Below are 24,119 nucleotides of genomic sequence, written 5' to 3'. Positions count from 1 at the left end.
TGTTTCTTTGTAATTTGTGATTCTCTAGAATGGACATCAGTGGCACTTGGTGGTCAAAACGTGAAGCACACTGATTTATCTACATGCTAATCAACAAGTGAATCCAGCAGGTTTCTGTATCAAGAGAGTGCTTGATACAGAAACACTAACGGTAGTAACGCTAAACATATGTGCTGTAATAAAAGGTTAAAAAAGTTTAAGGCTAAGTTTTGTAACACTCTGTTTTACAAAGAGGCACCACACACACACACACACACACACACACACACACACACACATCTCTCTCTCTTACACAAACAATTGATAATTACAAGGTTATGCTATGTTACTTGGCCAAAAGCCAATGTACCACAAGCTCTGTTGAATGTGTTAGTAAAGTGTTATGGGTCATGGCACCTCTATACTAATTACTTGAACCCTATATTTGGTGATCCTGACATACCTTTACTTTAGACCAGAAGTTCAAGGATATAGGAGCATTTGGAGCTCATAGAAGGTCAGCTGAACCTGTTCTTCGTTTACATTGACTAAACAAATGGAGTGTTTGTAATGGCAATAAACTGAAAACTGAAACAAAAGCAACCATCACAATCAGAGATCTTTCAATTTAAGACATTCCTAACAGGTAAGGTGCAATGTATGGACTAGAATGAAGCTTTCTACAGCAATTCTAAGTGAAAAGGTTCTGCCTGTTGTGACTAGAGTATACTGCTGGGAAGACTTTTCTACTGCAAATGAATAGGCTTGAATTTGTCACACTTGCTTTCCTGTTACATGTACAGTAAGTACTGTAATTACAACTAATACTAGGAACCACTTGAACTTGGGATTTTAACTAGGAGTTTTCTTTAAAAGTATAATTTAAATGGAAAGTTTTTTAATAGACAAAAGACATAATTGTTCAGAATTGAGAATCTATTTTGGGTCTACCATGGAAAAGACATCTGAACAATATTCATCATGTATGATTTGATATGCTCTCCTCTCCATGGCTCCTCAAATATCCAGTGACATCAGATGCCACTACATGTTGAAGGTGATCCAGGCTATGGCACAACACCTGGAGGACGATTCCCCTTTCTGGACGGGTCAGAGGCTGTTCCTCTCCTTATCCCTGAACCAGAGGTCCACCAGTACATCTGGAAGCCCTTGAGCAAAGAGGAGTTGGAGAAGTGCGCCGGCGGACCAGGATGGAAGAAATTTCGCTCTCGACTAGTTCTGGTCTTTTGGATCAGTTGGCTGATTATGCTCGGCACTGCAGTCGCAATAATCATTCAGACCCCAAGGGCTGTGTATCCTTCACTCCACTGGTGGCAGAGGGATGTGTTTTTTCATCTGCAGCCGGCACTCTTCATGGATGTAGACAGTACAGAGACCAGCAGTATCAGCAGTAAGTAAGGTAGAATAAACAAAAACTGAATTGACAGACGTATCAATAACAGCAATTGGCAGATTAGGGGAATATGGAACATTATAGATACACTTTTGTGACACATTAGCCTATTTTTTAAGGCAGATTTGTATTTATTTATTTATTATTTTTGCTCAGAAGTTTTAGATATGGAAGCCAGATAAATAATAATACAAATAAATAAATAAAAGAGGTTATTCCTTCTGAATTTTAATGTCACCCAAACTTGTTCTTTCATGGGCTAGAGATGAACATACATTATTTCACATTATTTAATTTCAATAAAAGCACATCAAATACGACCAACCAAATATGTATTTATTGCTTGACATGTTGCTAGAAAAAAAAGAGCAAATACTTCTAATTATTGAATATGACATATTTCTCATATAAGTGATTGATTTTTTCATTATTAATCATGCAATACTATATTGATTTTTAATAGTGCAAAATTATATAAAGCTTTTCATTTAAATTAATATAAAAGCTTTTATATTTCTAATTAAGTTTCTTGTGCAGTGTAAATGTCAGGATCTGGGTTGTTTCTCTCTCACTACACACACTCATTCACACACTCATCTCACTCACACACCAGCACACACACACTTACATGGTTGCACTCTGACATCACCTGTTGATCATCTCAATCAGCGCTCGCGCTGATTTGCAGTGACACCTGTTTCTAGTCTTGTCTGATTACTCTGTCTACTTCTGGTGTTTGCTCTCTCTGTTCTGTGTCGGATTATTGTGTGTGTTATGCTTTGTGTAATGCTCTCTCATCTGTCAGCAGTTACTCACCACGTCTTGTCATGTGTAGCTGTGCTCGTCTTAGTGTATCCTGTTACCTGCTGTGGTGAGTTTCTACAAGGCTTACTCTGCTCAAGCTACTTTCTACAAGGACCAGTACCTTCTGTTCGAGTGAACTTTCTGCTCCACGTTTCCTCTCCTGACAAGTACCCTCTGTGTAGCTGTCTTCCTGGAGAGCATCATTTGAGTTCCAGTTCTGTGTTATCCACTACAGACTTCCTTTGTTGTTGATCATTAAATACTTTGATTTGAGTTACCTTTTGCATTTGGATCCTTTTGTTGCACTCTGACAGAATAATCCGACCAAGGATGGATCCAGCAGAGGAGGAATCGTTTTTCTCTGCGGTAAAGATTCAAGGAGCTATGCTGGGTCGACATGAGGAGGAATTATCTGCTGCCAGACATGCGGTGGAGAGTTTGGTTGCACAGGTGAATGATTTATCTGCTCGTCTTCTCCATGTGCACCAGGAGTCACCAGCAGTTCAGAGTCGTCCTTCTCCTCCAGAACCTCGTGTGAACAATCCCCCATGTTATGCCGGTGAGTCGACTGAGTGTCGAGCCTTTTTGACTCAGTGTGAGGTGGTGTTTTCCCTGCAACCACAGACTTACGCAAGTGATTGCGCCCGTATCGCCTTTGTGATTTCGTTACTGATTGGGCATGCGTGTGAGTGGGGAACCTCCGCTTGGGAAGCAGGGACACCCTACTGCAGTCGTTTTGATCTCTTTAAGGAGGAGATGATTAAGGTCTTCGACCAGTCTGTTTTTGGTCGCGAGGCTTCACGTCTTCTGACCACTATTCATCAGGGGAGAAGAACTGCAGCCGATTTCGCCATTGAATTTTGCACCCTGTCCACCACATGCAAGTGGAATGAGCCTGCCTTGGTTGCTCATTTCCTGGAGGGTCTGAATGTTAATTTGAAGGAGGAGATTTATGCTCGCGGTTCACCTGACCAGCTCGACCAACTGATAGAGCTGGCGATTCGTCTTGACAAGTGCTTTGAGCAACGGCGACGTGTTCGAGCAATCTCCGCTACACCTAGTGAGCCATCTACTTCCGCTGCTTCCAGACCAGACCCTGAGCCCATGCAGTTGGGTAGCATTCGCCTCCAGGCTGAAGAGAAACAACGTCGCATCTCCAACAGACTGTGTCTTTACTGTGGCGCGGCTGGCCACTTTGCCGCTTCATGTCCGTTAAAAGCCAGAGCTCGCCAGTAGACCGAGGAGTACTGGCGAGCGCTACTGTGACGTCCTCTCCATCCAAGTCCCGCACCATCCTGCCTGCGGTTCTTCGTTGGGCTGGTTCTACTGTTTCATGTTCCGCACTAATCGATTCAGGGGCTGAAGGGAATTTTATTGATGAGAAATGGGCTCGGGAACATAACGTCCCTCTAGTGGACTTGAACAATAGTACCACCGTCTTCGCCCTAGATGGTAGTATTTTGTCTGAGATTCACCGTGTCTCCTGTCCGGTGAGTCTAGTTATCTCTGGAAACCACCAAGAGACTATTTCTTTTCTCATTTTTCAGTCTTCCTATACCCCCATTGTGTTAGGACATCCCTGGCTAGTCCAACATAACCCTCATATTGACTGGGTCAAGAATACCATGTTGTCTTGGAGTCTTTCATGACATGTAAATTGTTTAGTTTCTGCTATTCCTGTGGTTTCTTCTGTTGCTGTGTTTCAGGAGGAGCCTGGAGATCTGTCTGGAGTCCCGGAGGTATACCACGATTTGCGAGCGGTTTTCAGCCGCTCCCGGGCCGTTTCCTTACCGCCTCACCGCCCTTACGATTGTAGCATTGATCTCCATCCTGGCACCACGCCACCCCGTGGTAGATTATATTCTCTCTCTGCGCCCGAACGGGAGGCTCTAGAAAGATACCTCTCCGAGTCACTTGACGCTGGGATTATTGTCCCGTCCTCCTCTCCTGCCGGTGCTGGGTTCTTCTTTGTGAAGAAGAAGGATGGCTCGTTGCATCCCTGCATTGATTATCGGGGGCTGAACGACATAACGGTCAAGAATCGTTACCCCTTGCCCCTTATGTCGTCGGCTTTCGAAATCTTGCAGGGCGCAAATGTCTTCACAAAGCTGGATCTACGTAACGCATACCATCTCGTTCGTATTAAGCAGGGAGACGAATGGAAGACCGCTTTTAACACCCCTATTGGTCACTTTGAATACCGCGTTCTTCCTTTCGGGCTGGTCAATGCTCCCGCTGTATTCCAGGCGTTAGTCAACGACGTCTTGCGAGACATGTTAAATGTCTTTGTGTTCGTTTATCTAGACGACATCCTCATTTTCTCACTCTCTCTCGAAGTACACATCCAACACGTTCGCCGAGTCTTACAACGACTACTCGAGAACCGCCTTTTTGTCAAGTCAGAGAAATGTGAATTTCATTCTCGATCGGTCACGTCCCTGGGTTCGGTGGTCTCTGCTGAGGGTATCAGCATGGATCCCGAGAAGGTGCGGGTGGTTCTCGATTGGCCTATTCCGGATTCTCGTGTTGCTCTCCAGCGGTTTTTGGGATTCGCTAACTTTTACAGATGATTTATTCGTAATTTTAGTCAAGTCGTGGCCCCTCTGTCTGCTCTCACCTCGACCAAGTCTCAATTCGTTTGGTCTGAGGTGATGCAAGATGCATTCGAACGACTCAAGAGGTTGTTCTCCTCCGCGCCCATTTTAGTCACTCCGGATCCTGAGAGACAATTTATAGTCGAGGTCGATGCCTCCGATGTTGGGGTGGGGGCTATTTTGTCACAGCGATCTTCTCTTGATGACAAGGTTCATCCGTGCGCCTTCTTTTCCCATCGTCTTTCGCCGGCTGAGTGCAATTATGACGTGGGTAATCGGGAGCTTTTGGCGATTCGGTTAGCTCTGGGGGAATGGTGGCACTGGTTGGAGGGAGCCAGTGTTCCATTTATTGTTTGGACTGACCACCGGAACCTCGAATACATCCATTCCGCCAGGAGACTTAACGCTCGTCAGGCCCGCTGGGCATTATTTTTTGGTCATTTTGACTTCTCGATCTCGTTTAGACCAGGTTCCAAGAACCTTAAACCCGATGCTCTCTCGCGGCAGTTCGGTTCTTCAGTGGGGGCTTCGACCAAGGAGGTTATTGTTCCCCAACACTGCGTGGTCGGAGCTGTCGTCTGGGGAGTCGAACAGGCCGTAAAGAGGGCTCTTTCACACGTTGTCAGACCGCCTCGTGCCCCAGAGGGTACGTTATTTGTTCCCGAGACCGCTCGTTCAGCCGTTCTCCAGTGGGGTCATGCCTCTAAATTAGTCGCGCATCCCGGTGTTAGGGGTACCTTGGCCGCTATTCGCCAGAGATTTTGGTGGCCCACTAGAACGTGACATTCGTCGGTTCGTAGCGTCGTGTCCTGTCTGCGCCCAGACAAAATCAGGCAACTCTCCGCCTGCTGGCCTTCTCAGACCACTTCCCATTCCGTCACGCCCATGGTCGCACATTGCTTTAGATTTCGTTACCAGTCTCCCGTCATCCGCCGGCAACACGGTTATTCTCACTGTGGTCGACCGTTTTTCTAAAGCAGCTCATTTCATTCCTCTTCCTAAACTACCGTCCGCTTGTGAGACCGCCCAAGTAATGGTTGATCACGTATTTAAGATTCATGGTCTTCCTTCGGACATTGTTTCTGACAGAGGGCCTCAGTTCACTTCTCAGTTCTGGAGGGAATTCTGCCGACTGATTGGGGCATCCCCCAGTCTGTCATCAGGATTCCATCCTCAGACTAATGGGCAGGCCGAACGAACAAATCAGATTCTCGGACGCATGTTGCGCAGCTTGACTTCACAGAGCCCTGCCTCTTGGTGCGATCAGTTGCCCTGGGCTGAATACGCCCATAATTCTCTGCCGTCGTCCGCTACTGGGTTGTCCCCATTTGAGAGCTGTCTCGGTTACCAACCTCCACTTTTTACATCACAAGACTCTGAGACTTCCGTGCCTTCCGTACAGGCCCATATTCAAAGGTGCAAGCGTACTTGGAGGAGAGTGAGATCGGCTTTATGTCGCACTAGAGCACGAATTGTAGAGCTGCGAATCGTCGTCGGGTTAAAGCCCCTAGATACGTATGTGGGCAGAAGGTGTGGCTTTCCACTCAAGATCTACCTATACACGAGGTCTCACGTAAGCTTATGCCCCGTTTTGTCGGTCCCTTTGCTATTGTGAAGGTCCTTAGTCCGGCAGCTGTCAAGATTATCTCATCAGTTACGCCGGGTACACCCTGTATTTCATGTGTCTCGTATTAAGCCTGTCATTCGTGCTCCCACCCGTCCCACCCTTCCTCCTCCACCTCTTGACGAAGAGGCTTCCATTTTCAGAGTTCGCAGGCTGCTTGATGTTCGCCCTCGAGGGCGTGGCCACCAGTTCTTGGTGGACTGGGATGGCTACGGTCCTGAGGAGAGGCGGTGGATCCCGGCCCGGGACGTCCTGGACCGCTCGCTCATCGAGGATTTCTACCGGGCTCGCCAGGCCTCTCCCTCAGGAGCGCCGGGTGGCGCTCGTTGAGGGAGGGGTACTGTCAGGATCTGGGTTGTTTCTCTCTCACTACACACACTCATTCACACACTCATCTCACTCGCACACCAGCACACACACTTACATGGTTGCACTCTGACATCACCTGTTGATCATCTCAATCAGCGCTCGCGCTGATTTGCAGTGACACCTGTTTCTAGTCTTGTCTGATTACTCTGTCTACTTCTGGTGTTTGCTCTCTCTGTTCTGTGTCGGATTATTGTGTGTGTTACGCTTTGTGTAATGCTCTCTCATCTGTCAGCAGTTACTCACCACGTCTTGTCATGTGTAGCTGCGCTCGTCTTAGTGTATCCTGTTACCTGCTGTGGTGAGTTTCTACAAGGCTTACTCTGCTCAAGCTACTTTCTACAAGGACCAGTACCTTCTGTTCGAGTGAACTTTCTGCTCCAAGTTTCCTCTCCTGACAAGTACCCTCTGTGTAGCTGTCTTCCTGGAGAGCATCATTTGAGTTCCAGTTCTGTGTTATCCACTACAGACTTCCTTTGTTGTTGATCATTAAAGACTTTGATTTGAGTTACCTTTTGCATTTGGATCCTTTTGTTGCACTCTGACAGTAAATCATGAGTTTTAATTCTTTATGATTTCATAGTGATCTCTTGTGCAGTGTAAATGTGTTTCAGTGTATTCATATTTTCATTATGATCAGCCTTAAACTGAGAAATTGATCCCATGGTCTTGCTCCATGTTTCACATGATTGGATGTTTGTTGCAAACGTCCCTCATTCATGTGCACGTTCTCATAAACTATAACTTTATTGCCTTTCCTCCCCAGTTTGGAATGCCCAATTTCCACTACTTAGTAGGTTCTCGTGGTGGTATGGTTACTCACCTCAATCAGGGTGGTGGAGGACAAGTCTCAGTTGCCTCCGCTTCTGAGAGAGTCAATCCGCACATTTATCACGTGCCTCGCTGTGCATGACGCCACGGAGATTCACAGCATGTGGAGGCTCATGCTACTCTCCACGATCCACACACAACTTACCACATACCCCATTGAGAGCGAGAACCACTAACTGCGACCATGAGGAGGTTACCCCATGTGACTCTACCCTCCCTAGCAACCGGGCCAATTTGGTTGCTTGGGAGACCTGGCTGGAGTCACTCAGCACACCCTGGATTCAAACTCACGACTCCAGGTGTGGTAGTCGGCATCAATACTCGCTGAGCTACCCAGGCCCCTTGTGAACTATTCTTAAATGCAGGATCAAACTCTTGATTTAACAGAAAGGATTATATTGAGCATCTTGTTACCATTTAAACTGGGTTGGAATGGTTTTGTATTTGTCAGCTCGTAAACCAATCCTGCAACTCTTAATCCTGTAACAAATTCTGTAAGTTTGTTCAACGAACTTCGTGGTACAGGCCCCCCTTCTGCTTTTGATTGAACAAACAGATTCAACTCTCGGGATTGGTTGAGTCAGTGTTGTTGTGTCATGCTGGATTGGTCCGCTCAGAACAAACAGAGGAATTTTAATAGCGTCACAGAGACAGTGTTCACAGTTTTCTTGAAAATAACCTAGTAACACACTTCAGCTTTAACCTAGCATGAACAATTATTTGTTTAATATGAATCAAATATCTGTATTTCACATAAAAGTCACTGTCAGTGAAAACAAGATTTAATTATTAACTAATTGTAATTGCCCTAAATGTTATATTTAGCTGTACAGCAAATCACTGTTTATCCGTATTTAGCCAAGTCCCAAAAAAATGTTATGTAATTTTTAAAGACTTTCAGGTCCTAATTAGTTTTATTTGATTGATTTCACATCACCTCTACTGCTCTCAAAACAGTCTGTTCACTCAACTTTAATCATGACTGAAATTACACCCACATGTCAAAGTCAAGGTTAATGTTGGGTTTATGAAGTGTGTCCAGAAACCACAATGCAGGACATTTAACACAGTTGTGACAAATGCTTAACAGTGTCCAAACAGATGACAGTTTTATTGCTCTGCACTTGGTGTAAGTGTGGGGTGGGACTATCTGTTTGTACAACCAATAGAAGATGGGAGGAGTTTTCTGGAATCTGTTTATTATGTTATTATTTTTGCAATTCCATTTGGTGATGCTAGTGCTGCAGAAATAGAACATTTCAGCTAATTCCATTACTAAAGCTGGTATTATGATGTATGTCTCTCATTCAGAGGTGTCCGAGCAGCTGCCATATCTGAAGTCACTGGGGGTCGGAGCTGTGATCCTTGAGGGGTTGTTCCCACATGACGATTCCCCATTAAACCTGACAGAGATTGACCAACAGCTTGGTACTCTTCCACAGTTCAAGCGGCTTATTAAAGAAAGCCATAAAGCAGGTAGATTGGCAGGATGAATTATCTTTACTACTGCACTTGCTCTTTTTTTGTATTTGGTATTTCTGGCATTCACCATCTTATAACCATGAAATGTTTTGAATAAATACAGCATCTCACTGGTTTGGGTCATGATTGTGCTATGCTTAAAAGTCACTAGATGATGTGGTTGAGCCATATTTTATCATCCTAGAATGTCATCAAGAGTGGCCTCCCAAAAAGCATTTGGATACTTAGAAGTGTTCGACTGTCATTGGCTAACAAAATATCAAACCAAGTTGCATCTGCAAATAAATAATGATGCTCGTCCATACTTCAATTTTCTGTGGCATTTCTGCAATTACAGTACTTTTAATGAACTGTTATGTGATTTTTAATAAATGTTTGAAGTCGGTTCCCCTCAAGTTCGTACAGGTGTCCTAGCAGAGTAACCACATGTGTATTTCAGCACATTATCTATGGACATGTTCAACAAACACTTAACAACTTGAAAGGGTCCAAATACTTTTTATCTTAATTTTGAGAAGCATATCTATTGTTTTATCATTTAAAATCTAACAAACTTATTTTTGTGAAATGGTTTAATTGACCAATCCTTTCTCTACAATAAATGCCACTTGGTTAATTGTCCAAATAATTTAACTTATCGATTTCAGACCATTTATAGGCAATGTTAAAGGGATAGTTCACCCAAAAATGTAAATTCTCTCATCATTTACTCACCCTCATGCCATCCCACATGTGTCTTCCACTCAACACAAACGAAGATTATTAGATTATTACGAATAAAATCTCAGCACTGTTGGTCCATTCAATGCAAGTGAAAGGTGACTCAAATTTTGAAGGACCAAAAAGGACATAAAGTCATCATAAAAGTAATCCAAACGACTCCAGTGTTTAAACCATGTCTTCAGAAGCGATATGATTAGTGTGGGTGAGAAACCACTTATTTAAGTCAATATTTCAGTCCTTTGTTACTATAAATTCTCCTACCTGCCCAGAAGGTGACGATGTGCATAAATAATGTGAATCGCCAAAAAGAAAAGAAGAATGTGAAAGATAAAGTGTAGATTTATGGTTAAAAGGACTTAAATATTGATCTGTTGATCTATAATTTCGTTTATGAAGATATTGATTTGACCGCTGCAGTCAAATGGATTACTTTTATGCTGCTTTTATATGCTTTTGAACCTTCAACGTTTTGGTCACCATTCACTTGCATTGTATGGACCAACAGAGCTGAGATATTCTTTGTTTGTTTTATGCTGAAGAAAGAAAGTCATACACATCTGGGATGGCACGAGGGTTAGTAAATGATGAGAAAATTGTCATTTTTGGGTGAACTATGCCTTTAATTATCCACTTGATCCACCTGCTTTGGTTCAGGTGTGAAAATAATGTTGGACCTTTGTGCATTGGACCTGTCTGAGCAGCAGAGTAATGGCACTGAGCATTGGTACCATACATCAGGGCACATTCAGGTAATGTATATTCACTCTCTCAACATTATGTAAAACAAGAAGTTTCATGACAAAAAAAAAAAAGATACCATCACTGTACCATATTACAATACTTTTTATTACACTACAGTACTTTTTGTTCTTTTTTTAAGCTAATAGGGTTATGTCATAATTCTGCCCACCTTTGGTTTATTATTGCTTATGTGGTAACATATCTCTCTCTCCAGGACTCATTGAGGTACTGGCTGGAGCAAGGTGTTTCAGGGTTTGCAATCTGTGACACAGACGCTGTCTTCACTGCAAAGGTAAAACCATCTGAAAAAAGACTGATGTGTTCTATAGTTGTGTGGAAAATTGTGTAGGAGTTCGGCTTTGAGAAATGATGTGGAGAAGGTTGTATATTTTATTTATATCTTTGTTTGGAGCAAGTTCTCAGTACCGGGGTAGAAATGGATGTGTATTTATGGTTTGCAGACACTAATGGAGTGGAGTGTGCTGATGCAAGAGTTCAGTTCACAGGATGATGAAAGGTATTGCCACGTGAACAGAAAGTGGCATACTTTATGTCTATCAATAAATAAATGTGCTTTAAGTAAGTCATGGTTACATGAATTCGTTTTTTATGATTATTATTATTTTTAAAGAATTTTGATGGTGTGGCAAACAGAGAATACTCTTCCAACGCTCAACACATCCAACCTTGTTGTTAACGGTTCACTGGTGGAGCTGGTTACAAAGTCACTGATCCCTCCATCACATCATCCATTGTCGGTCTCTGAAGTGGCTCAATCCATGGAGGCCAGTCTACAGATTGCACAGGGAGACTGGCTGAGCTGGACTGTGAGTGGGAATTTCTTAGGACTGACCGTACCAATTTATTAAAGAGCAGAAGACTCTTGTAATCTTGTAACACAGGAGAACATATGCTATGTGCTGTGCATGCCATGTGTCATATGTTTGCACCAATCACAGGTGGGTGGAGATGTACCATGTGAGCTGCAGAGAGCCATTCTCGTCTTAATAATGACGCTACCCGGAACACCCATAATCAAATTTGGAGATGAGGTCAATCCAATTCAGGTGAGATGGGGAAACCCTCTTTGACTTGCCAATGTTGTGGTCACAATTTGAAGTAACAATGTATTTATTATCTGTTGTGTTTAGGATGGTACTTTGAACACGTCAGCAGCAAACCAGCAGGTGAGTTTTGTTACTTTCTCACTGAACCTGAAAGGGACAGTTTACCCAAATTAAATTTATTTCATCATTTACTCCCCTTCGAACCATTCCAAACCAATTTGACTTTCTTTTTTTTTTTGTGGAAAACAAAAGGAGATGTTTTAAAGAATGTTACGATTCTTGAATTCCATTCAATGGCAGTTGGTGGTGACTAATTTTAAAGGATAAAAAAGCACCAAAAATATCATAAAAGTAGTCACTGCAATTTGTGCGTCAAATTCCAAGGCGTACGATTTGGTGAGAAAAAAATAAAAGTAAATGTGTAAATTAAATGTGACTTATTTCACAGTGAAAATCTTGACCACTGTCACAGTTCTCCTGTGCGTGTTCATAAGTGCAAAAGAGAAGCTCTTTCAAAATGGCTTGTGTTCATGCAAGAACTGATGCTGTTCACGTTAGAACATGTGCTGTTCACTTGACAACCTGTGCTGTTCTCGTGACAACCTGTGCTGTTCGTGTGAGAACCTGTGCTGTTCACTTGACAACCTGTGCTGTTCTCGTGACAACTGGTGCTGTTCGTGTGAGAACTTGAGCTGTTCACTTGAGAAGCTGTGATGCTCACATGAGGACTGGTGCTGTTCACTTGAGGACTTGTGCTGTTCTTGGGAAATCTTGAGCAGTTCATGTGACAATTAGTGATGATCACGTGAAATCTTATGCTGTTCATGCACAAACTTGTGCTGTTCATGTACAAACATGTGCTGTTTATGTGAGAAATTGTGCTGTTCACACAAGAAATTGTGCTGTTCATGTGAAAACCTGTGCATTTCACGGCATGTGAGAACTTGTGCTGTTCACGTGACAACCTGTACTTTTCGTGTAAGAACTTGTGCTGTTCACTTGACAACCTGTGCTGTTCAGGTGACAACCTGTGCTGTTCATGTGAGAACTTGTGCTGTTCACTTGACAACCTGTGCTGTTCATGTGAGAACTTGTGCTGTTCACTTGACAACCAGTGCTGTTCACATGACAACCTGTGCTGTTCGTATGAGAACTTGTGCTGTTCACTTGACAACCTGTGCTTTTCGTGTGAGAACTTGTGCTGTTCACTTGACAAACCTGTGCTGTTCAGGTGACAACCTGTGCTGTTCTTGTGAGAACTTCTGCTGTTCACTTGACAACCTGTGCTGTTCATGTGAGAACTTGTGCTGTTCACAACATGCTCTGTTCACCCATCAACTTGTTAACACAACAACTTCCTTTGTTCATGTGACAACTTGTGCTGTTCATGTGATAACTTGTACTGGTCATGTGACAACTTGTGCTTTTCATGTGATAACTTGTACTGGTCATGTGACAACTTGTGCTGTTTAAGTCAGAACTTGCGCTATTTACAGTACGTGAGAACTTGCGATGTTTCGCTTTTGCAAGGTTTAAATGCGAGACATTGTGAACAATCTTCTCTCGTGCACTTATGAACATGTATAGGAGATCTGTGGTGAAAGTAAAGATTTTCATTGTAAAATAGCAAACATTTTGTGTTATTTCTCACTAAAATCGATTTTTACACTTTGGTGTCCTATAAACTGCCATTACACAGAAATTAGGGATCACAACAATATTTAAAAATATTTCCTTTTGTGCTCCAGTGAAGAAAGAATGTCATATGGGTTTGGAACGACATGAGTAAATTATGACAGCATTTTAATTTTTTGGTTGAACTTTTCTGTGGAGTATTCATTTTCATTCACACGTTTGTCTTTATTTGAATTAATTTTAGTATCTGGGACAGCTGAAGCAACCTCTAGCTCTCTTCCACTCTCTGAGGCAGTCGCGTGCTCGTGAAGAGGCTCTGCAATTTGGCAGTTTCTCCTTCCTCCCCTTCAATGCCACCATGTCCTCATCCAACCCAAATTCCACAGCCATACCTCCTTTAGCTTTTTTGCGCTCATGGGGCTGCGTTCACTTCCTGGTGATGTTTAATTTGGGTTTTGAACCTCACACTCTGGACCCTGATTGGGCTCCCAGTCTGCCTAAAGGTGGTGTGTTCTTAACCAGCTCGGGACTTGACCGACTAGGCCCTGTGTCTCTTCGGTCAATCGTATTACAGCCACACGAGGCCATTGTCATAAAACTGTTTGAGTCAGACAACGTCTGAGTTGTTACCATAAAAGTTTTCTTTTTGAAGGCCTAACGTATCCCATTAGTAGGCTGAGAGAGAATCTGCTAACCTTTTTAACATTTTCTGAGCTGATTTTTGGAGAAATATGGTAAAAATGTGTTAAGCTGAGCTACTGTAAGAACAGGGGAGATGTAATGCAATTGTAAGTTTCTTTAATCACATCTCAAGTTAAACTGATGACACTTATTTAGCAAATGCTATCAGTAATGTTCCCTCTCTGCTTGCAAAAAGGAAGCATGGTCATTTTGTTTTGAAAGAAGTGTTCATCAAAAACTGCATTGTTTATGCATTTGAATTCAAACATATATATTTTATGTCTAGGTTGTAGGTTAAAAGTTGGATAAAACATGAATGACAGATACTTACACTTTAGTTAACAACTAGCATATTACATTTTTCATAGCAGTGAGGACAGAGATAAAAATGATAGGAATCTTGGACATTTTTAATCTTTAAAATATTCCATGTCAGCCTCCAAATGACATGAAGATGGGATAAAGGATTTTAGGTTATGTAGAGTAAAATGTGTGCGCTGTATATTTAAAAAACAAATTAAATGTAACTAAATTAATAAACATTTGCAATGGGACTGGAGTGCATTTTGTTTATTCCTAAATAGGATTAAGAATACCTATACAGGAGAGTCACATGACGCTATGCGAGGATCTGACGTTTGAATGCCAAGCTCTGCGCACTTGGCTAGTTTTAACACTTTTAATGACATAAACTGGTGAGATTTGATACACTCTGTTTCATAACTGTTCTAGGAGGACAATATGTCAAATAATTCAAAATTCTCTGGCTCTAAAGACATTAAAAGACACTTACGTGCTCAAGCTGACACCCCTGATAAGGCCCCGAGCCAGGGCGTCAATTTGGTCATTTGTATTTTGATGAGTGACTTGATCCAGCTGAGGAATCAATTTCAGACAAGTAAGTAATTTAGTTTTCATTAGTTGACATGCTATTTTATATAAACATGTACATATGTTACTAGTGGGACTGTTTCCAGACTTGCCAGCCAGGATTCAGAATATTGCAATTTGAAATATGTCCTAATAAGCAAGTTTTTGTTACATTAAATGCTGTTTCTGCTAAAGCAGGTATTTAAATTGTAAGCTGTATAAATATAAATATGATATGAATGTTTAGATTATATTTTAACTAGTGTTTACGCTGCCTCATTATCATCAACAAAGCTTGTGCTTGCAAATATGTGTTCAGGTTAAATTTGTAAAATGCACTTTAATATGCCCATATTATAAAATCGTCTAGGTTACGTATGTAACCTCCGTTCCCCGATGGAGGGAACGAGACATTGTGTCAGAGAAGCGACACTAGGGGTCTCTCTTGAGCGCCGATATTCACCTCTGATCTATGAAAAAAGGCCAATGAGAAGTTGGCAGCCGGTATTTGCATGTCCCGCCCCCGGACATACGGGTATCTAGGCGGCGCAAATACAGGAGTTCATTCAGGATTTTTCTGAGGAGCCGGAAATGGTCCGGCCACAACAGTGGCTCAGCGACGTGGCGGGGAAGACACAACGTCTCGTTCCCTCCATCGGGGAACGGAGGTTACATACGTAACCTAGACGTTCCCCTTCTGTCGCTCTCTCCACGTTGTGTCAGAGCCGTGTACGTGAACTGCTGATACAGGAGCGAGCATGTTTTCTTACGTGCAGGACGACCAACTGTATCAGGCTGCACGTACCCTTCCCCAATGCCCCATTCAAGCCATCAGAATCCTTTTCGTTACCCTGGAAGGGGGAACAAGGTGATGGCCGCCAACCTGGGAATGGGCCAGCCTGGCTGGGCCTCTTTTCTCTCTATGTTTCTCGCATAGCGCAACTACGGCCGGGGCCCTTACACGCATTGAGGGAAGGGGGTCTTAGCACTTCTTTCAGGGGGAGAAGACCCTGCGGAGGCCACACCTACCCGGCAGGGGAGGCAAAGAGTGGCAAATGCATCACATGGCCTGTTAGTACCTATGTGAAAAAGTTGGTGCGGTGGTAGATCCAGCCTCGTAGAGGGGGGACAGCATACAGCACAGCAACCGAGGCAGCTGTAACTGCCTAAGGGAGACACAGGGGTCCACTCGTGAGGGGACAGTACCGTGGAATTACACACAGGGGGAGTCCGAGCAGGAGGCCTTACCTGTGGAGCACCTATTCCAGTACAGGGTAGCCTTCGGGTACCCGTAGTGGCTAGGGTCGGCGAGTTCCTCCGCTGAACTGCGGACCCAACAGGGCTAGGGAGGAGTCAACCAGCGACCCGGAGATGGGGTCTCCTGGGAACGGAGGCACACTATTTTACCTCGGCTGAGGTAAAGGGCGCTAGGCGCAAGCGATTCACCCGGTCAGAACGTCAGCGTGTTACCGAGTTCTACGGGCTCAGACCTGAGAAAACACGGGACGATACTGACTCAACTCGGAGATTGTAAAACCTCGAGAAAGTGTTAGGTGTTGCCCACCCTGCTGCTCTGCAGATGTCTGCTAGGGAGGTGCCTCTGGCCATGAGGACGCAACACCCCTAGTGGAGTGAGCTCGGACCCGCAAGGGGGGGGCACGGCCTGGGTGTGATAAGCCAATGAAATGCCGTCGACAACCCAGTGGGCAAGCCTCTGTTTGGAGACAGCGTTCCCTTTCCGCTGTCCCCCGAAGGAGAAAAAGAGCTGCTCAGAACATCTAGTGCTCTGTGTGCGGTCCAGATAGATACGCAAAGCACGTACTGGACACAGCAATGCAAGGGTTGGGTCTGCCTCCTCCCGGGACAGCGCTTGCAGTTTCACTACCTGATCTCTGAAGGGTGTGGTAGGAACCTTGGGCACATAGCACGGTCGCGGTCTTAGGATCACATATGTTTCTGCCGGACCGAACTCCAGGCAAGTGTCGCTAACAGAGAACGCTTGCAGGTCCCCGACCCTCTTGATGGAGGCGAGCGCGATCAGCAGGGTGGTCTTGAGAGAGAGGGCCCTGAGTCCAGCTGAATCTAGCGGTTAGAAGGGGGGTCTCTGGAGGCCCGTGAGGATGATCGAGAGATCCCAGGAGGGGAATAGGTTTGGCCGGGAGGGAGTTAGCCTCCAGGCACCTTTGGGGAACCTGACAATTAAGTCGTGCTTACCAAGAGACTTGCCGTCTATCGTGTCGTGGTGAGCCGCAATGGCGGCGACATACACCTTGAGGGTGGAGGGGACAGCCTCCTCTGCAGCCTCTCCTGAAGAAACACGAGCACTGACCTAACCGCGCACTTCTGCGGGTCTTCAGCTCGGGAAGAACACCAGTTCGCCGAACCGGTCCCAGATCAGCTGGACCGACTGGGGGTGGAGCCTTCACTCTCTGCCGGGCAAGCTTTGTCTTGACATCGTGTCCGCTATCACATTGAGGTTGCCGGGGATGTGAGTGGCGCGCAGTGACTTGCGTCGCTGCTGACTCCAAAGGAGGAGACGACGGGCGAGCTGTGACATGTGGAGGGAGCGTACTCCGCCTTGGCGATTTATGTAGGCTACCACTGTGGTGCTGTCTGCCCTGACTAGGATGTGTTTGTCTCGAATTAACGGGAGAAACTTCCTCAGGGCAAAGAAAACAGCCAGCAGCTCTAGGCAGTTAATGTGCCAACGCAGCAGGCCCGGTTCCAACGGCCTGCGGCTGCGTGCCCATTGCACACTGCGCCCCAACCCAATTTAGACGCGTCGGTTGTGACCAGAACGCATCGGGACACCTGCTGCAAGGGTACCCCTGCCCGTAGAAAGCAGCGGTCTGTCCAGGGTTTGAAGGTTTGGCGGCAGGCGGTGGTAACTTTCACATTGTGTGTGCTGCGGCGCCATGCTCGTCTCGGGACTCGAGTCTGGAGCCAGTGCTGAAGTGGTCTCATATGCATCAACCCCAGCGGCGCGGCCGCCGCGGAGGATGCCATATGCCCCAGGAGCTGTTGGAATCGTTTTAGATTGACCACAGTACCTGGCTTGAGGGAAGCGAGGCATTTCAGCACCGACTGAGCACGCTCGTTGGAGAGACGTGCTGTCATTGAGACTGAGTCTAACTCCAAACCGAGAAAAGAGATGCTCTGGACTGGGGTGAGCTTGCTCTTTTCCCAGTTGACCTGAAGCCCCAAACGGCTGAGGTGACTGAGCACCTGGTCTCTGTGCGTGCACAGTAACTCTCGCGAGGGGGCCAGGATGAGCCAGTCGTCAAGGTAATTGAGTATGCATATGCTGGCTTCTCGGAGCGGGGCAAGAGCTGCCTCTGTGACTTTCGTGAAGACGTGAGGGGACAGAGACAGGACGAAGGGGAGGACTTTGTACTGATATGCCTGGCCTTAGGAAGGGTCGGTGTCGAGGGCGAATCGAGACGTGAAAGTACGCGTCCTTCAGGTCTACTGCTGCGAACCAATCTAGATGCCGGACACCAGATAGAATTTGTTTCTGGGTGAGCATTTTGAACGGGAGTTAGGACAGGGTCCGACTGAAAACTCGTAGGTCCAAGATCGGTCGTAAGCCGCCGCCTTTCTTGGGTACAACGAAGTAAGGGCTGTAGAAACCCTTCTTCATTTCGGTTGGAGGGACAGGCTCTATCGCGTCCTTGATTAGAAGGGAGGCGATTTCTTCGCGCAGGGAATGGGCATGTTCGCCGTGTACTGCGGAAAAATGAACGCCCACGAAGGGGGGCGGAGGCCTGGCAAACTGAATTGCTAACCGAGTCGAATGGTCCAGTGCAGCCAGCGTGACGGGCTGGGCAGTGAAAGCCACGCCTCTAAGCTCCGCGCTAGGGGCACCAAGGGGACGAGTATTTTGGACCTACCCGGCGGGGCTTCGCAGCGGTACGGAACAGGTAATGCGGCGTCGGGAGGCAGTGAAGCGGCCCGAGGCTCTGGTGCTGAGAATAGACTCAAAGCACTTACCTTGCTCCGCGCACCCGGCAGGGGGCGGGTTCGTGACTGAGGAGGAAGTCTGATGTTGGCATCCTCTGGACTCGTCTGAACCGGCCGGCAGGGGAACAGTCGTGGGCTGAAGGCGGAGACACCGCGTCCAGGAACCGGGACTGTTGAGGCCTGAAAGCAGAGTGCTGTGAGAACGGCATTTGCGGGCCAGGTGACCCAGAGACAAAAAGGAAATAGCTCTATAGAGTGTACAGAATTTAACAAAAAATTGTCCTTCCAGCCCTCCACCGGGGAACGGAGCGGTCTTACCAGCTCCGGAGCTATCGTCTCGGTCTCTGGGTCAGTCATCTCAGGAGCGCCTGGGAGCCTTCCGGGTCCTCGAGGGGATCCGTGAGACGAGGGGCGTCCAACTTCTGCGAGGAGTTCGACGCTGGGGCTGAGAGCTGGGCCCACTCTCTTCGTTAGTTGAGGCGGAGCACCACTTTCTTTCTTTCTTGAAAGCCGCAGGAGGACGCCCTCGGCGAGCAGACAGGGCATGGCCCCTGGCGGCAGGTTTGTGGCAGGGCAAGATGTGTGAAATAGCCTCCGTCTGTTTCTTCACCACTGAGGACTGCTGGGCAGAGTCGTCAAGTGGTGTCACCGAATGGACGGAGCTGGGAGACGGGGGCGTTTTTTGAGAAAGCGTACTTTGTCTGCCTCCTGTACTGTGACCAGGTCCTGTCCATCGTTGCATTTCTGGACCACGGGGGGTGGCCATAGCCTGTTTGAGTGCAGTTCTTGCAGCACGTCAAGAACAGGACTACCCAAGTGCAGATTTGAAGTGCCCTGGCCCGGTGGACTTGCAGGAGGGGGCCATGGCGTGCAGGGGGGAGCGGTCTGGGACCGTTCTACCACCGAGGGTAGCGAGAGCGGAGGAGCGAGGAAGCTGGGCTTGCTCAGCTCGTCATGCACGTCCGGAAGGAACCGGGGGGCGCACATGCCCATGGAACCAATTAAGCCCGGGGAAGCATAGCGGACCTCCGTGCGTCAGGCTCAGACTGGGCGCAGACCCGAAGGTGGCGACCCAGGCGAGTTATCCGCATCCGACGCCGCTGTTACGCTCTCCGATGCAGCAGTGATGTCATCATCCAATGCCGGGGAGCTCGAGGGACCGGACGGTAGGCCGTTAAGCGGACCGCACTAATCCCGAGCTCGGGGGAAGCAGGCAAGCGTACCGGGGAGGCGGGAGGTTTCGAGGGGATTTACCCGGCGAAAGCGTCCCGTTATTCTCCCCAGATCGTCTTTCATCGCCCGCAGCGCCTGCCTCAATCCCGTAGGAAGGAGGCGAGGCGCGGGGGGCGGCTGAAATGGCTCTCTCTCACTACAAGAGAAAGCAGAGATCGCAACGCTGCCGCGGTTATGTTCTCACACTGAAAACATAACCCATTGGAGAGAATGCTCATCCCGAGCTCGGACGGAAACAAGCAAGCGTGCCGGGGAGGCAGGTGGTTTCGAGGGGGTTCACCCGGCGAAACGGAGCCCGTCATTGTCCCCAGATCGTTTTCATCGCCCGCGGCGCCTGCCTCAATCCCGTGGGAAGGAGGCGAGGCGCGGGGGGTGGCTGAAGCGGCTTTCTCTCACTACAAGAGAAAGCCTACGACCGCAATGCTGTCATGGCTATGTTCTTGCACTGAAAACATAGACATTCATAAAAACGCTGCCTGCATGTGATCACAACCCAGGAATGCAAGGCAGTTTTAATGACCGTCAGAGGTGGGGAGAAATCAACCACATCCAGAAACTACACAGGGGCGGAAATATCGTCTTTAAAAAGACGCGTCCTGAGAAGGACGTTCAACGCCGCTGTGTTTTGCTCTTTAGAGCGAAATTACTCTTTTAGAATAACTCTTTCAAGTTGTCTGCGCTGTCGAAGCGCCCAGGGGCAAGAATGCACAGCCGTGCACGAAGGAGAAAGCCGCTGTTATGCGCCGTCAAATCCAACAGCATGCAGAGAGTCAGAGGATTAAACAGGAACTTGGTGTGTAACTCGCAGCAGACTGCATGCACGACCATCGGCTCCGAATAAATTTTCTGAATGAACTCCTGTATTTGCGCCGCCTAAATACCCGTATGTCCGGGGGCGGGACATGCAAATACCGGCTGCCAACTTCTCATTGCCCTTTTTTCATAGATCAGAGGTGAATATCGGCGCTCAAGAGAGACCCCTAGTGTCGCTTCTCTGACACAACGTGGAGAGAGCGACAGAAGGGGAACACCATATTATAATTATATCTGAAGGATCATGTGACACTGAAGACTGCAGTAATGATGTTGAAAATTCAGCTTTGATCACAAATTGCATTTTACAATATTTTCAAATAGAAAACTGTTCTTTTAAATAGTAAAAATAGTTCAAAATATCACTGTTTTTACTGTATTTTGGATCAAATAAATGCAGACTTGGTGAGCAGAAGAGACTTCTTTTCAACGGTAGTGTAGGTTTAAAATTAAGTAAAGTCTTTATGTAAAGAAAATGTATAGTCAGATTACTTCTTTTAACTTAAAACTTGATTTTGATCATTAAGTCTTTCTGTCTCATTCCTCATTGATGGGCCAAGGTGAGGGGTCTTTTGTCTCCTCAGGTGTGAATTACATAAATATTCATGATAATTCACGCCTCCTCGCATATGACCTTTCTAACACTAAAAGTGTCTTACAAAAGTTCAATTATTATATTGTTTTGTATGAATGAGTGATCAGGATGGTTTTCACATAATTTTGTAGCAAAAAATCTAGGCTACAAGATCCAATTCTCAATAGTCTTGTGGACAAATGTTTAGCATGTGTTATATGGCCTTAACATTTTTGTTTTTTTTAAAACCATGCATAAATGTTATTTTCTCAAAAATACAAACATGTACACACATGTTGCTCACATATTATTGTAGCCCAGTTTGTGCTGAATACAGTGTTATCAGACTTTAGCCATGAATGTGTTTTTAAGCAACTGAAAAAAGCACAAATGTCAAGGCATGTCAAAACTTCTCCAGGGCCCAAAACACCCTCAGACCCCAGATGGTTAAAGAATGAAAAGCTTCCGCCAACAATGACGCAATTACGGATCAGTCTGATTCTTCAAAAGGACAAAGATCCAAGAGAGTGTAAAAGTTACCATACAATTTCCCTGATCCAGCTAGACGTTAAAATATTGTCAAAATATTTGGCTAACCGATTAAGTAAAGTTATGAAATCTCTTATACATATAGATCAGGTGGGGTTTATTCGGGCCATAGTTCTTCTGAAAACATTAGTCGTTTCATTAAAATCATGTGGTCTGTGGCAAATGATCAGACTCCAGTCTCACTTGACGCAGAAAAGGCATTTGATATGGTAGAATGGTATTATCTTTTTAAGATTTTGGAAATGTATGGTTCAGGAATACTTTTATTGGTTGGATCAAGTTACTTTATAGACACCCCGGTAGCGGCGGTACAAACGAATTGATTAATTTCAGATGATTTTACTCTGGATAGTGTTGCCCTCCTTCCCCATTATTGTTCTGTCTTGCCCTGGGTGGTAGTGGCAGGTATGGCACATAAGCTTTTGCTTCATGCAGATTATATTTTATTATTTGTCCTGACCCTACTAGATCTATGCCTTGCCTCCACAGAATTAATTCATTTTCTAAGTTCTCACGATTCAGACTTAATTGGTCTAAATCTGAAGCTTTGGCTCTGATAGCTTAATTTTGTGATTTAATTAGAGTTAATTTTGACCCATTAATAAAAAGATTTTCGAGCGAGTTGTTGTATTTATTTATGATTGGGAAGGTTAATATTATTAAAATGAATTGTATTCCAAAATTCAAATACCTGCTACAATCTCTCCATTTAGATGTCCCCCTCTTTTATTTCAAGCAATTTGATAGCATAGCGAAGTCCATCATTTGGAATGGTAAACGTCCCAGATTACATTTCAGTAAATTGCATAGGCCGATTGACAAAGGTGGGCTAGGCCTACCCAAGATTTTTTTTATTATTACGCATTCGGTCTCAGACATTTGTCCCATTGGTTGCTTCCACATGAGAGAGCCATCCCTGGTTTTGTATTGAACAGGAGGTTATTGCCCCTATTTCACCACTGCAAAGCCTTTCTATAAAAATAACCAGAGAATTTAAGTTACACCCCGTTATCTAGCATTTGCACACGGCATGGGCAAAATTGTCATTAGTACAGGGGATAAATACATAAGAAATTGGGTCCCAGCCAGTGTCATGATTGGTAGTCAGATCATTCTGAGAGGACGGAAGTTGGCTGGTGTGCCCTCATTTCGGGAGTGATGCGCGGAGATGGGCAGGGTGACGGCATTTGAGGAGATGTCCGATAGAAGGTTAGGCAACCAGAGGGTGTTCAATATGAAGTGGACAACCTTTTTGGAAGGCTGAATATCAACCTTTTTGGAAGAATCTCAGGGAAGGGAAGTGGAGTGGGATTTATAGTTCAAATATGTGTGATTATAATTTTTGTATTACATATATATTTGTTTTTTTGTGTGTGTAATTTGGCTTTGAACACAGGGATGTTGGTTGGGGGTCAGGGTGGGGTTGGGGATTGGGAGGGGAAGGGGAATAATGGGGGTTAAAAAAGTCTGCATATATGTTTTGCTTGTTTCATGTGTTCAAAAATGTTAATTGGAAAGAAAAACAATACAAGTTTATATCAATTGAGCCAACTGTTACTTTTTTACATTGTGAATTTGTTTTCAATTTCAAATCAGTTTTATAAATTAACCCTCAAACCGCATGGTCCATGTTAAGTGCTTTTAGAACTGTGATCACAATACCCATGACACGTATCTTGCTGTGGTTCTGGGTTGCTGTCATTATTTGACATCTTTGTTCAATGTGAAGGCCCATCCCTCGTCATTTTGCTTTTCTTGCCAAGAAACTGTTTTACCGTCCCACATTTAATTTATATGCAAACAGCCAAAATGCTACGTCAATTTGGTATTGGTTACAGGAAAAAGGACACAGTTGTGAGTAACTGCATGAAATTAGATATGGCAAAAGCTTAAAAAAGTGACCACAAATCCAGCACAACATTCAATTGCTTGCATCCCCATTTCTGCTCAGCTGAAAATGCACACCATTAATATCTGAATGAAATGAGGGGAAGGAATCTTTCATTTAAGGATTGACTCTCTAGAATTGATGGTGGCAAATGTGTGTGTGTACATATATATACATACAGTATATACATACTGTACATGACAGAAATGCCCTGTTGATGAGAGAGGTAAACAGAGAATGGCCAGACTGGTTCGAACTGACATAGTCTATGGTAACTCAGATAACCACTCT

General features: G+C 45.3%; 1 protein-coding gene across 2 annotated transcripts; it reads left to right on the top strand.

Moving 5' to 3' along the window:
* The first annotated feature begins 507 nt into the window (after positions 1-507).
* On the top strand, positions 508-14,489 carry LOC127632052 (4F2 cell-surface antigen heavy chain-like). Of its 2 annotated transcripts, none has more exons than XM_052110520.1 (10): positions 508-625; positions 1,009-1,390; positions 8,924-9,088; positions 10,472-10,566; positions 10,773-10,850; positions 11,020-11,075; positions 11,190-11,385; positions 11,518-11,625; positions 11,710-11,745; positions 13,505-14,489. In XM_052110520.1, exons 2-10 carry the CDS (start codon positions 1,018-1,020, stop codon positions 13,880-13,882), a joined length of 1,485 nt encoding a protein of 494 aa, XP_051966480.1. In that variant the 5' UTR covers positions 508-625; positions 1,009-1,017; the 3' UTR covers positions 13,883-14,489. The 2 variants fall into 2 exon arrangements, with proteins under 2 accessions (XP_051966480.1, XP_051966479.1); XM_052110519.1 differs by lacking the exon at positions 508-625 and adding an exon at positions 645-781.
* Positions 14,490-24,119: the final 9,630 nt, after the last annotated feature.

This window comes from Xyrauchen texanus, chromosome 38, assembly GCF_025860055.1.
Source record: "Xyrauchen texanus isolate HMW12.3.18 chromosome 38, RBS_HiC_50CHRs, whole genome shotgun sequence".
NCBI lineage: Eukaryota > Metazoa > Chordata > Actinopteri > Cypriniformes > Catostomidae > Xyrauchen > Xyrauchen texanus.
This window is presented reverse-complemented; position numbering and strand designations above follow the sequence as displayed.